This window comes from Crotalus tigris, unplaced genomic scaffold, assembly GCF_016545835.1.
Source record: "Crotalus tigris isolate CLP2741 ecotype Arizona unplaced genomic scaffold, ASM1654583v1 scf7180000024391.5723578, whole genome shotgun sequence".
Lineage (NCBI taxonomy): Eukaryota > Metazoa > Chordata > Lepidosauria > Squamata > Viperidae > Crotalus > Crotalus tigris.
The window spans coordinates 508261-521771 of record NW_024100561.1 but is presented as its reverse complement, the minus strand read 5'-3'; the positions used below and the strand labels follow the sequence as shown (position 1 = coordinate 521771).

The 13511-nt window shown below is 35.7% G+C and overlaps 1 protein-coding gene and 1 long non-coding RNA gene across 14 annotated transcripts in view; one reads left to right on the top strand and one right to left on the bottom strand.

Annotated features, from left to right (window-relative positions):
* The window catches only part of LOC120301761, a 154501-nt gene extending 141515 nt beyond the window's left edge, over positions 1-12986 (top strand). The window contains exon 5 of the long non-coding RNA XR_005555020.1: positions 11510-12986. This is a non-coding gene — a long non-coding RNA (uncharacterized LOC120301761). The remainder of the gene's footprint in view (positions 1-11509) is intronic.
* Positions 1-13511, bottom strand: part of CTNND2 (catenin delta 2) — a 524740-nt gene that overhangs the window by 80062 nt on the left and 431167 nt on the right. For all 13 annotated transcript variants that reach the window (XR_005555019.1, XM_039329341.1, XM_039329329.1 and 10 more), the window contains one exon: positions 2217-2390. Coding sequence is in view for 12 of the 13 variants with exons in the window: in XM_039329341.1 (XP_039185275.1) it covers positions 2217-2390 (174 nt within the window). In the remaining variant the exon portion in view is untranslated. The remainder of the gene's footprint in view (positions 1-2216; positions 2391-13511) is intronic.

Genomic DNA, 13511 nt, shown 5'->3' with positions numbered 1-13511 from the left:
TAGTAGAGAGCATCTTCTGACTATCTCGATTAATGTTTTCTTGCCTGATTTTTCTTGGGATTTGGAACAACATAACCATTTTCCTGAGAAATGTTGAAAAGAAATTTCCATATGGAAACACTGGTAGAGATCAGGACAAGCTAGGAGAAGCTCAGGGAAAAAATTCCTCTCTGAGGCAGTTAAATATTGTAGGTGAGGACTTGTACTGATTCCTTGCATTAAGCTATTTAGTCTGCTTCATGAATTTTGATACATTGAATGTGTCCACTAATGGTTTCCAGCGATTTTTGAACCAGAGGTTTATTGCCCTTCTGTGACTCTATTCTTATATGTTTTATTCTATCTGAGAACCTCAGATCCAACCCATTTGGTTTATACCCAGTCTCTCCAAGAGCAGTCTAATGCCTTATGCTGCCCAATTGTTACTTCAAGATAAAAGAACATATTTATCTTTAATATTTAACTTAAAATTAATGTTTCAATCATAAAAGCTTTATTTGGATCTCCTCAAAAGATGGCTGCTGTTCTCTGGCCACAGGCCTCATACTACTACAGCCAGGAGCTGAGGTATTATTTTCCTTTTTATAAGTATTATACACACAGGTTGCAGGCAAGTAAGTGCTCAAGCTATGAAAGTTCCATCTCTCACATAATTGGTGTGAAGGAGAAGAAGCCTGGTCCAGGCATTTGCTTATTCCAGCAAAATGGGAAGTGGCACAAGGAAAGTATCCTATCACCATAACCTATCACCATTATATACCAAGAATGACAGGGTGACAAGGGTAGGGGTAGTGACCCCTTTCACTCTTCCAAAGATTGAACTACAACACTTAGCAATCTTAGTCAACACAGCTGACATGAGGGAAACTGGAGGGGGTTTCTTATCCACAACATGGGAGTACCCATGGGGCTGTCTGTACCCTCCAATTAACATATTGTTAGAGTATCTGATCCTCTCAGACCATTTACTTGTGAGGAATTTAACCAGCTTAACTAACTAGAGGATAAGGTATTTTACACAAATATCATATAAGCGTGTAGGGAAATGAACACATGCAATTATCCATTTCCTTCCATCACTGAACCTAAATATTTTCAGATGCACATTCATAAGTGAAACAGCTTGCAATCTTTGCTAATGATGCTGTATATCATAAACTTTTGCTGGCTGTCCCTGGCAAGTATTTAATCTAAAAGAAATGTTCTGGCTAACATGAAGAAAGCTTTATTTGTAATTGGACTGCTGTAAATAAATATTTTCTACATCATAAAAAGGCCCTTTTATTGGCAAGTAGCAGATTAAAATTTCATTGCTTTAGCTAATTATATATAAGTCTATATATAATTAGGCATTTTTCTCCCTTCAGGATACAGTATCCTCCAGGATCACACATTTTAGGCAAATTGACAAGACAGAATGGAAAAGCTTAGGGTAACACTGCTTATTCTATATGAATTTTCTGGGAAAGCAGATTATTTCATTCACTGCTCAGTTGTACCAATTTTGCTTATCAAGCTCCCATTTTAAAGAAAAATTGTTTGGTCAGACATGCTTACCTTGGACATGACAAGCCATGCATCTTATTGATATATAGGCTATTTTTAGCAAGCTGTAGCAGGATAAACCATGTCTTCTATTGCCTGGTCCATATAGATTAGTATATTGAACTAACAGCATAGCATAAATAAAACATGCTGGCATATATATGGAAACACATATATATGAAATCACATCACAGTTCTACTACCTGAGCCCATACATCTTGAAGTGGAACTAATTAAATTTTAAGGAAGGATTTCCTGAAGAATCAATCCTATTTCACATTTAGTCAACAGAGCAACTTAAGGTTGTTTCTCAACCTCAGATAAGGAACCTAACTCAGTTTTCTCATTTTTCCTTGATAATTTCCTAAAGCTGTCAGCAGGGATGTTAATTGGTGCTAAATATAATTGGGTTTCTTCACAATGAAATGGTTTTATTGTGCTCAAGCAAACAAACAGAGTTAAAGGAGGCTTGGCTCCTGTATTTTTTAATATGAATCATTAACAATATAAATAGAATTTAGATCTAATATGCTTGCAGTCTTATGAATAGCAAGAATTCCTTATTGATATTACAGTAGGGAAAGCAATTGTTTCAACTGGTGTTCCAATTAGTTTTTAATTATTCAACTTATGACATCTTTGCTGATTTAAGAGTCTGGCAGATTTCATACCTTCCAGCTACCTGCAGCCAAATTTTGTAGCGCACCAGCTGCACCTTCCAGTGTATCTGGATTTGAGCACTCAGAGAGAAGTGTGAGGTAGGGTTTGACTATGGATGGGTGCCATAGCATCTGGATTCCTTTTGGTGGTTCTGCACAGTCAGGGAGAGGGCCAACTCCATCCCACTGGAAAAAAGAAACAAAGATGAATGTTATCAGGACAGAGCAAAAGAGGAAAGCATTCATGCAAATATAAAGGTGTAACTCTATGCTTACAAATTTAATACATACTCAAAGACATCTAATGGAAAGAAATATTGGTTTTGACCATTAATAACTTTTACCTGTTATTTTATTTATGATGCCTTTAATTTTACGGGCAATGTAATTCAACTGTTTGGAAATTAATCTCTCTCTCTCTCTCTCTCTCTCCCTCTCCCTCTCCCTCTATCTGCTAGTTTTCTATTAGTAGTCCCCCAAACAATGTACAATTATAAAAAAAAAGGACATTATATGTCAATAACGGGGTATGTCCAATGTTTTATTCATATAAGATACCTTCCCTTTTTCCTGAATGAAAGTGAAGGATCTATCCCACTAGTACAATAGGTATTCATATCAAATGCCATGATCCCAAATGCTTAATCTCCACACCAACACCAAGCAATACCTGTTTGATTGGAGCAACATTAAAATAATCAGTCACTCTTGTGAGTTCATTCAAACAATTTCATCAATAGACACAGAATCCAACTCAACTGCATAGCCAACCAGAGACAGTACTGATGCTCAACCAACCCACGCAAACCCCCCTCCCCTCACATCTGGCCCATCCCCCTCCCACCAGCAGTTCACCTCCCAGTGACCCTAACCTGATGTAACCTCCACATCACAAGCCTCTCACTAATGACTCGTACCTGACCCATCACACTTGACACAACCACGCCTGAAGCCCTTATAAACAGAACACTGACACTGACATCCCCTAAGCTCCACTGAAAATGTTACCTAGCCTGTTAAAAAACATTCAGAAACCAACCCACAAGCTCGGAGAACAAACTTTCACCCTCATTCTCCACCCAAGCTACAGATATTCACCACTATTGCAATTCATATCTCTCCCCAAATCTGTTTCAGAGGATTGGCTGATCATTCAGTCACCAGAAAGATACAACTGGATCAACAATAAACGATAAAACATAATAAAACAAATATGGCTCAAATACATATAGTACAAGCAGTAGCAAAAGAATATTAGATAGCAATTAGTAAAATCATTAGCTTAAAACCAACTATTTGTTATTTCATTTACTTATTTGTTTATAAATCTGTATTTCTCACGTGCCTTTGGAGTAAAGTTTTTCCAGAGATGTAAAAAAATAAAATTTAGTTGATCCTCATTATTCAAGTGACTTTTTTAAAAAATGCTCCCAAGTTCAATTTGGCCACTCTGGTGTTTGTTAACTCCTCCTGTGTTCCTATAGATTTTTTTTTTACTATTAAGATCTGCCATGTCTTCTTCTTTTCAATATATTTCTTCTGGGGCTGTCTCTGCTGACAGACTTCAGTTCAGTCAATCTATTGCTTTTCTATTCTTCATTGCAGCTTTGGGAAATTTCCTTTGTAAGTAGGCTGCTCTTGATCACTTCTTCTTTTCTTCCTCATCCCATGATGGCCCAAATGTTCCTCACTGCCTCATATTGTCTTCTCCAGGTTTATTTCTTCCACCAAATTTCAAATTCTTACACCAATACATACATCACTTCAGCACCAATGTTTCCCCTGCTTCTGTTGGTACTTTTATCCCTTAGCTGAATGGCTTAATGGTGATATGCAACAAAAGAACATTTCTTGTTGCTTGAAGAAGGAAGGATGAAGAACAGCAGAAGGATTTGTTCATTCCAGAACCTCAGGGTTAGCTTCCAAAAACAAGAAGGGAAGAAAAAAAAAATGGTTCCTTTGCCATCTTTACTATAAAAAGGAAAGGAAGAGTTCACAATTTTTAATCTTTCTGTGTGTCCTTCCTTCCACACGGATCATGTAGGAAAGTCAACTTCAGTTATAGTATTAAGTATGCATCTCATATGAAAAATCAAGGTGATAAAGAAAAGGAAACAGAAATAATACTCAGACAAGTTTTAAACTGGACAAGTTTTAAACTTATTCCATCATGTGCAAAATACACACCTACCCACACACCACACATACAAATACACACAGTCAAGAGTATATCAAAAGTTTTCAAGCAACAATGGTAATAGAAGAAAATTTAACAACCATCTGGAGGTTGTTAAAGCCAACAAGTACAGAACAAGTATTCAGTTCATCAGATGTATAAAATTTGGATGACAAGTAGTTATTGAAATTGGGCTCCAGACTGCATAGAATAAGCATCTCAATAAAACATTTCTTCCTTCAAAATGTAAGACAGTCATGCATTGAAAGATTGTAATATCTCCCTTCTGGGAGTGTGGAAGGCTGGGTAATGAATTTGGCCAGCAAATAGTCTTACCTGTGCAGCATGCTCAGGAGGCTGAATAAATAATTAACTGGTGCAAGCAGCCTCCCAGGCAAGCCACCACCATTAAAAAGGAAATTCCAATCTTTCTGGAGATCAATATTGAAATACCCAATTTTAGCTTCATTTTTATACTCTTCAGGCAGAGTGAAGCCAAATATTAAGCTGATAAGCCATCATGTGTACTTTCAATCCTGTTCAATGATAATGAAGAACTTTCTTGTAGAATCAGGGAAGCTAAAGATCTGTAATTGAATATCAGTTTTAGCCAGAATATGAGACTAAACGGCTAATGAGGATACCGCAGATCCTTAACACAAAAGGGAGTAAGAAATATCCCAAGAAGAGAAATCATACAAGAGATTTAAGCCCCTGTTGGGAAGTCACAATGCAAGGTCCTTCAGATGTTGTGTTCTACAGCTTTCATCATTAACTATCTTGATTAGGAATTGTAATCCAACATTTGTAGAGCCACACACTCCCCACTATTACATTAAGTTGACTTTGGGAACACTATCACTCAAGCTACTGTAAACAAGGCATGAGGAACATTCTAACCTGTTAAATAATTATAAGATGATCCTGCTAATAAATTTCAGTTTTCAGACTAAACAGAGGGATAATAAGGGAATGAATCTTTTCTAAAATAAATGAAAAAATAAGTAACAGGACAAATGTTAAATATATAATCATATATTTTAATAATTTCTTATGGATTTGTGTTGTATGCTTTGAGGCTAACACTCTGGAATCTAATCAAACTATTCAGGCTGTGCATAATTTTGTCTACGTAATTTCTATCAATGAGTACAAAGAAAAAGTGGAAGACCACAAATGAGATAAATTAGGTACAATTCTTATATGAAAGATAAGAAAACAACCCATTCTAGTATGCAGAAATCATAAATGCTGCTTTCTATGTGTGGGAGATTGACAAATAATGGAAAATCTTTGCAGTATGGAATAATACTGTTGGCCAAGAAATTGCATTACCCTGTGATTTTTACGAACAGAAATTTTAAGTCTTTTCTGTAATCATAGGAGAAAAGGAGATTTCAATGTATTTAATTTAATTTGGACATTGTCCAACTCTATCTGACCCTGGGTAGTTCCCAAGTAATAGCTTAAAAACCAATACAAATTATCTAATAGATGAACTATCTCTTCAATAGACTTGTATACAGAATGTTTTGTAAAATTTGGAAGAAAATTCCCACTCTAAATTAAATTAAAACAATTTAAAATTTCAAATTAAATCAAGTATTGTAATAACTTATCTTCAAATCACCTTAACAACACCTTAGCTGTTGCATAATTTAAGGAGATGTTAATGGCAAGGCTTACCAGGATAGCTAGTCAAAAGTGGTTATCTGTCAAAAGTGACTAGTGAAGCCTAACTGAACTAGTAAAAGCATCATGGAGAAAATATTATTTTGCTTATTCATTTATTTTAAAAGGTTTTGCTAAGGAGATCAATGTTTACTTAAATTTTCTCTGCTTTGGTTTCAATTTAATGTGATGGTAGTTTTTATTTGCTCAGCACAACCCATTTCAGGGAATCTGGCTGTTTTTCAATAGCACAGAACTATACATCCTTCTTAAGCATGAAATATTGTGTCTAATTGATTGCTCACATGGCGAACTTTCAACCCCTCACAGAAAATTGAAGTATAGGGAAAGTTAAGTCAATGATCTGCCAGATACTGCTGAATTACAGTTCTGAGCAAAGAAGCCAGAATGGCTAAAAATAAGAGTGCTGTGAGCTACAAAACCTAGAGAGCAAAATGTTTCCAAAGCCTGCTGCATATTGTTCATAAGGAGAGAGTCTGAAGTCTATGTGGGGCGTTGAAGAAAATATTGGTTTAAAATAACTAATTGAATCTTTGATGAAAGCTTACAAAGTAGAAAAGCATCACCCCCAAAAGATCTTGTTAACACAGTGGTTCTCAACCTGTGGGTCGGGACCCCATTTGGGGTCGAACAACCATTTCACGGGGGTCGCCAAACAACACAGTCCGCCATTTTTTCCCCCTTTTCCTTAGCTGTGCTACTCCCTTTTATTCTATTGGCTTTTGAAAGCGAATAGAATAGACTCTCTTGAATAGAGTCTAGTCCTATTGGCTTTCAAAAGCCAATAGGAATTGTCCAGACTGTCTCTGCCCTGCTAAGCCCGCCAAAAGTCCCATTCTGCAAACGGTGCCGCACCAGTTGAGTAGTCGTCGACTTACGACCAGTTGAGTAGTCCTCGACTTACAATCAGTTGGGGGTCGCGGCATTAAAAAGGTTGAGAACCACTGTGTTAATACATTATTCTTGTGATCATTATAATCTCAAATCTAGCAATAAATTCAACTTTTCACTTTATTACTTCAGACAAACTATAAAAATATAGAATTAATAAAATTGCTAAAATGTTAACACTAAAGCAGCAATTGCACTATGGATTCTACAGGCCATGTAACAATATTTAGAGACATTTAAAAAGATTCATTTTTATCTGACAGTAGATACTGGAGATAGAACCAATTCAGAGTGCTTTGGTAATTTAACTATTAGCCAGAATATAGATTGTAAAGAAATGACTTTATAGAAAATAACATAAGAAAAGATGAACAACACTCTCCACAAATCATCTCACATAGAAAAAGATGATTTCATATGCAATGTTTTTATATGTCTTGCAATACTACCGTTGTAATATATTAAAACATGATAATGTCATTGTTGTCTTGTACTTTACTATTTAAATTTTGACTTAAATTCTAGCTGCAGTAACTAATAAACTATTGCCAAGTGAAATCTTTTTTTTTGCAATTATAGTCTTTAATTCTAGTATTCATGCATTCATTTTTTTTTACCCATTGCAATTAATAATTTTGTAATGCTAATAAAAATCCTTAATAGAATTGTACAGTCCAAGTAAACAGTTGCAAGAAGATTAAATCAATTAAAGGAAAAATACATAAATTAAAATTAATAATTGTAAGTAATAAAAATGGTAAAATTAAGAATCAAAAGCTCTTATTTTTTCCAGTTTTAATAATTTCCTAATTGGGTTACAGTGGCCAGAGTATTCCAAAATGCTGGTGCAATGCTTTGGTTCAGCTTTTGTATAACATAACCATTTCTCTTAGTAACAAAAATATCTGTTAAAATTAAGAAAACCAAACCAGTATGGAAAAAGAATAATTTTAACCAATAATTTAAAAAGTTTACTCATGTTGCAGTTTTTATGTTGATTACACCAATTATTCTATACAAAAACATATCTGGGACAGACTGAAGTATTTGGAATGTGTTCCTCAGAAACTATGATTGCAGAAGCTCAAAAGCTGCATGATTATTATGGAATGTATTTGAGCTCCATAAAGCAGCTGCATGTAAGCTTTGACTATAAATAATGCAAGCACTGCTGGTGCATATAGAGTGTCTCTAAATCAATAAAAGGCTTGTATGGACAGATCTAACTATGAAATACAGAGTCTAAGTGTGCCCTCTGGCTACCAGGGCATGAAAGACTATTCCCAAGTATTTGAACCCTCTGAGTTTAACTTCCAGATATGGGATGCTTCACAAAAAAATGATTATTCAGTTCTTATTATAATTTATTTCTAAATGTTCTGCTTTGTAGAACAACAAACCTCACTTCAAATCCACCAGAGTCCATGACAATATAATCACTTCATTATCGTAAGTGCTGTGATGTATTTACATGCTAGCTGTGGAGGATGATATAGTAACCTTTCCAAAAACAAGACCAGGTTGTTTATATAATAATTAAACAACTATGGTGCCAAAAGAAAAGTCACGATTTTCCTAAGTGTAGTGACTTATACACTATACAGCAGTGAACATTTTGTGTGAGTTCTCTTAAACAAATTGTGTATTTTTTAGAGGAACAGCTTCATTCCTCTTACACCGTAGGTTGGAATAATTCTTGCAAATAAAATATGGCTATTTCTTATTTGAATGTTAAGTCCACATATAATGTGTACTTTTGCTTAAACAACAAATTCTTAGCAATATTTCTAGGACAGTTGTTTCCTGTTTTGGGACTATGCATTATGAGAAGTAGAATTACATCCTATTTTCCTGATGTGTTTAATCTCTAGGCTTGCCTTATTAACATGAGACCAGTAGCCATGATATTTTCCTTCTTGAAGATTCATGTAGAAATCTAGTGTGTCAACATTTCAAAAATTAAAAATATTGTGATGCATTTCTGATCAAATTTTATTTTGGGAATATTTCTGAATAAGAAATAGCTACCATATGCTTAAAAATGTAGTATTTCAGATTAAGAAATCATTTAATATAAGAAAATTGGGGGAAAACCTTCTGCTTATCTTATTTCCTATGCATCAAATATTTGAAATCAGACAATCACCACGTGTAATTCACAAAACAGTAACAACCACAATCCTCCTAAACAATCAGAATAGAAAGTCTATTAAAACTCATATAAAAATAATAAATCTCCTTCTCATCTATGGTAATTTCCCTGTCTTCATGCTCCCCAACAATTGATTCTGGAACACCAGAGTGAAATATTATAATATTTTCAGTGTTTTTGTATTATGAGTATTTAATTTTATACTTTAAGATATTAAGAGCTTTACATTCTAAGAGCTAATAAGAGTCAAGAAGAAGATGACATAACCAAAATTCATTAATATTATGCATACCATGTTTCCCTAAAAGTAAGACCCGGTCTTACTTTCTTTTGGGCTCTAAAATAAGCACTAGGACTTACTTTCGGGTAGGGCTTACTTTTACTGGTACCAACAGGCCGTGAGTGCGTGGGGGAGGGGCAGGGTCTATGCTTGGGGTGGAGACACAATGCAGCGGTGAGAGTGTGGTGGTGAACCAAGTACTGCTGCAGGTGGATGGGGCAGTCGGTCATGGCGGTGTACATGCCCTTCCTGTGCCAGGCCAGCCCCTGCAGCCCCAGGGTAGCCATGCTGGGCAGCGGCAGGAAGGGCACCAAGTTGGAGGTAGCCAGGCCAATACTCCTCCGGCCAAAACAGGGGGCCTGGGATCTGGGGAGGCCACCTTCCTGGCCTGGCCCGTCTGAGAGGTGAGTGGGGAGGTGGCAGCCCAGGACCAATGCGGCAGGTGGAGCGACAGAGGCTCGTGAAGGGAGGGTGCTGAAGCGAGTGGGTGTCCTGCCTTCAGCGTCCATGCCGGCTGCCTCTTCCCCATCAGAGCCAGAATGCTGCCGTGTTTACTGTAAGTGCTGATGTTGGCCTTCCCTCTGGTGGGCCTGGGTAGCTGCAGGTCAGAGATGGGCCCATTTCAGCATCTTGCCACATGCTTTGCAGCTCCATTGCAGTTCACTGCCGCTGCAGAGCTGGAGAGCTTGCCATACCACTGCCAAGATGCCCTTGCTTCCCCCAGGAATTACATGTCTTTGCTTATCTGACTTCCAGCCCTGTCCTGTTTCTCCTTCAAGCTCCTCCACTGCCACGTGCAGGGAAACAAAAGAAGTCAATTTTTGTTGTGAGAAGTTGGAATTGATTGATTGACCTTCCCCCCAAAACTTATTTTGCAGCGGAGGAGCTTGAAGGAGAAACAGGACAGGGCTGGAAGTCAGGTAAACAAAGACATGTAATTCCTGGGGGAAGCAAGGGCAACTTTGATGAAGTTCTAACAACACAATGAAATCACTGACTTAGGGAAAACATCCCAGAAATTATATTCTTGGAGGTATTGAAATTGACCAAAGATTATAAAACTGGTAATAACACAGTACTTTGTTGAAAGTTGGGAAAAAACAATTTTTAAAAACTGTCGCTAAGACCAACTATTTGTTTTTGAATTATACAAAATTCATTATTTTGTACACATGCAGAGATCCGAGCCTATTTGCACATCAATCAATTGATCTATTTATGAAGCAATATTTAACCTGCTTTCTCATTTGAGAACCTCAGTCAGTGAGGGAATGCTAATATTAATAATTTGGATTTTTATCCTCTTTTGCATTATGATTTAATCTACCTATCTACCTTGCACACTCAAGTTTATTTCCTCTTACTACAAAAATGTTGTTACAATTTATGACTCATTACAAGAGATATAACTGAAGGTCACAGTGATTTCTGCAGGGTCATCTAAAATAAAAATATTATTTTGAGTTAGCTTACATGTATAATAAAAATTAAAGATGATAATAAATCTAAAGAAAAATCAGAAGTATCAGAAACACATATGATTATAAAGGCCATTCATATTACAATGATTTTGCACGAACTGTATTATGTCCACTGAATTATTCATTAGATTTTGGAATGTGAATATTACATATATTAAAGTCCATAATGTAAAATTCTGAGAAAAAAATGCTTGCTTCCTTTTTAATTTTTGCGTATATTTTTCAGAGAATATCAGAGTTTCCCATGGGTCCTGCCAAGTTACAAAGGCACTCTAAGTAAACATATAAGTTGTTAGTTGTTAGTTTCATTTATTTCATAAATAAACAAAAATTAAATATGCAGCATGCCAATGTAGGAAAACAATTGCCCTCTTAAATTCAGTACTTCTTTGTGCCACTTTTAAGTATGATAACTGTAGCACTTCCAATAATTGGTAAAGTTCATTTCAGACACTACATGAAAGAATTATGGGCTAGCTTGCCATGGCAAAATGGCTCAACTTTGTCATTTCTGAGCTTTTACTAGCATGAACTCTATTCCATGAACAATATTTTCATTGTGGTTCTCTTCTAACAGGTCTGCCCTTTGATGTGGCCAAAATACTGAATACTTTCTTCTTCATTCTGTTGTAGGCTCCCTTGTGCATTTGGGATTGCTGCAGTGGTGCATGACCCACTTGGGTTTCAGCTCATTATTCAGATGGATAAATGGCCTGGAATTCTGTCTAATAGAAAAAAGAACACCTGCTTTTTTCAGTAAAGGAAAACACCAGGCAGAAAAGAGTGAGCCACAAATGAATGAGCATGGTGCCTATTTAGCAAGACTCTGCCTAGAATAAAGTCTAGTGTTTTGAATCCAGGTTTAAAGTGTAAAGTTTGAATGAGTGATTCAGAAAAGACCATTATTTTGTAGTATCAAGAGAGGCTTTTGAACATGGAAATTCATTTTTATCACATTCTTTTATTAATCAAAGTTTACATGAGCTTGATTGATAATGTAATCATTAATAGTTTATTATTCATTTTGTTCATTATTCATTTCATTTATTCTTTCCTTTTCATTTTAATTTAATAATTTAAATTAATATGTAAGAAACAGAAGCTAATATTTTTAAGATTTATATTGTTTGTTAAATGAAATTACTTGTTCTAATTATCTCTTTAATTGAATTGATTGAATGAGTGAAGTGGTTAAATTTTCACATTGGCACATTCTGTGCTGACATAACCATAAAATGAATAAAACAAGCACTAAATATTGCAGTTATTTTTTCTGGCTTCTTTTAAACATCAGCAGGATACATATAACATTTTGGTCACATTCTGTCTGTAAAGATATGAAAAAAATCTAGAAATCCAAAAGAGGGCAAATTCTTTTTTATAAAAACATATTTCGGGGAGACTCATGGTATCTTAAGACAATTTTATTATTCTAATTTTTTTTTCTTAAAACTGAACTAGTTTGAGATTTGTTTCAAGAGAAAAACCATAGAAAAAGTTTCTTACAGCAAAAACAGTTTGACAGGTCGACCATTATCTAGGGAGACAATGGTCTATCCTTTATTGGATGAATTCAGATAGTGGATACTTTACACCAGCTTTCTGCACTGTACAGGGAATTGAACTTAATGCTGGAACAGCCTCTTTCGTCTCGTATGATTCTACAATGGGGAACTCCCTGAATCTTCTCTGCTTTGCCAACAATAATGTGGAAAAAAATCTAAATCTAAAATACCATTTTATTTTATTTCTCAAATGCAAGAGATTATTAAATAAATCAATCTATGAATAGACTGGAATATTCTGGTACAAAACAAGGGTCTTGTGAACAATAATACTATACTGAGAAAACCTTTCTTAGAATGACTGCAGGCATTCAGTCATAGACACAGAAGTATGAAGTTTATTTTTTGTATCTGTGGTTCTGATTTATAAGATTTAAGACAGTGGGGTTTTTTTGTGAAATGAATGAGAAATATTTTAGATTTTAGATACCTTATTTTTTTTCGATATAAATTTAAAACTGCTCTAGGAATGTTAAACTTTCTGTAATGTTTAAAAATATTCTGAAAATAAATGGGCTCTATTAAAAATAAATTATTGTTTTCAGTTCTGGGATTCTTATGCACAGCTATGGATTATCTGAATATGCATATATCCATGCATAAAGATCAGGTGGGTGGGGGGGGAGCCATCTCCTTTATTAATTATTACTTTGTTAACTTATTACTGTCAATCTTCATCTGTAAGTGCCCCATCAGGTGTAGGTTTAATGTAATTGATTCTAAATGTTTCACCTTCTCAAAATTAGATTATATGATTTATCACCTTTGACAGAGTTTATTAGGAATTTCCTGGTACACTGCTATTTTGACCTGTTAACATAACCCAGCAAAAATGATTGAATGAAGTTCTTTCCAAAGGCAAAACGTCATTCCATAAGCATAAAGAAGTTTTGTGAAGTCACCATTCCTCTCATGCTGCTGAAATATTATATACCAGTGGTGGCGAACCTATGGCACGGGTGCCAGAGGCGGCACTCGGAGCCCTCTCTGTGGGCACACGTGCCATTGCTCCCAGCCTTGCCTCCCCCCACGACCCCCTCTTCTCCAGCAGCCCCCCTGAAGGAGAGTTG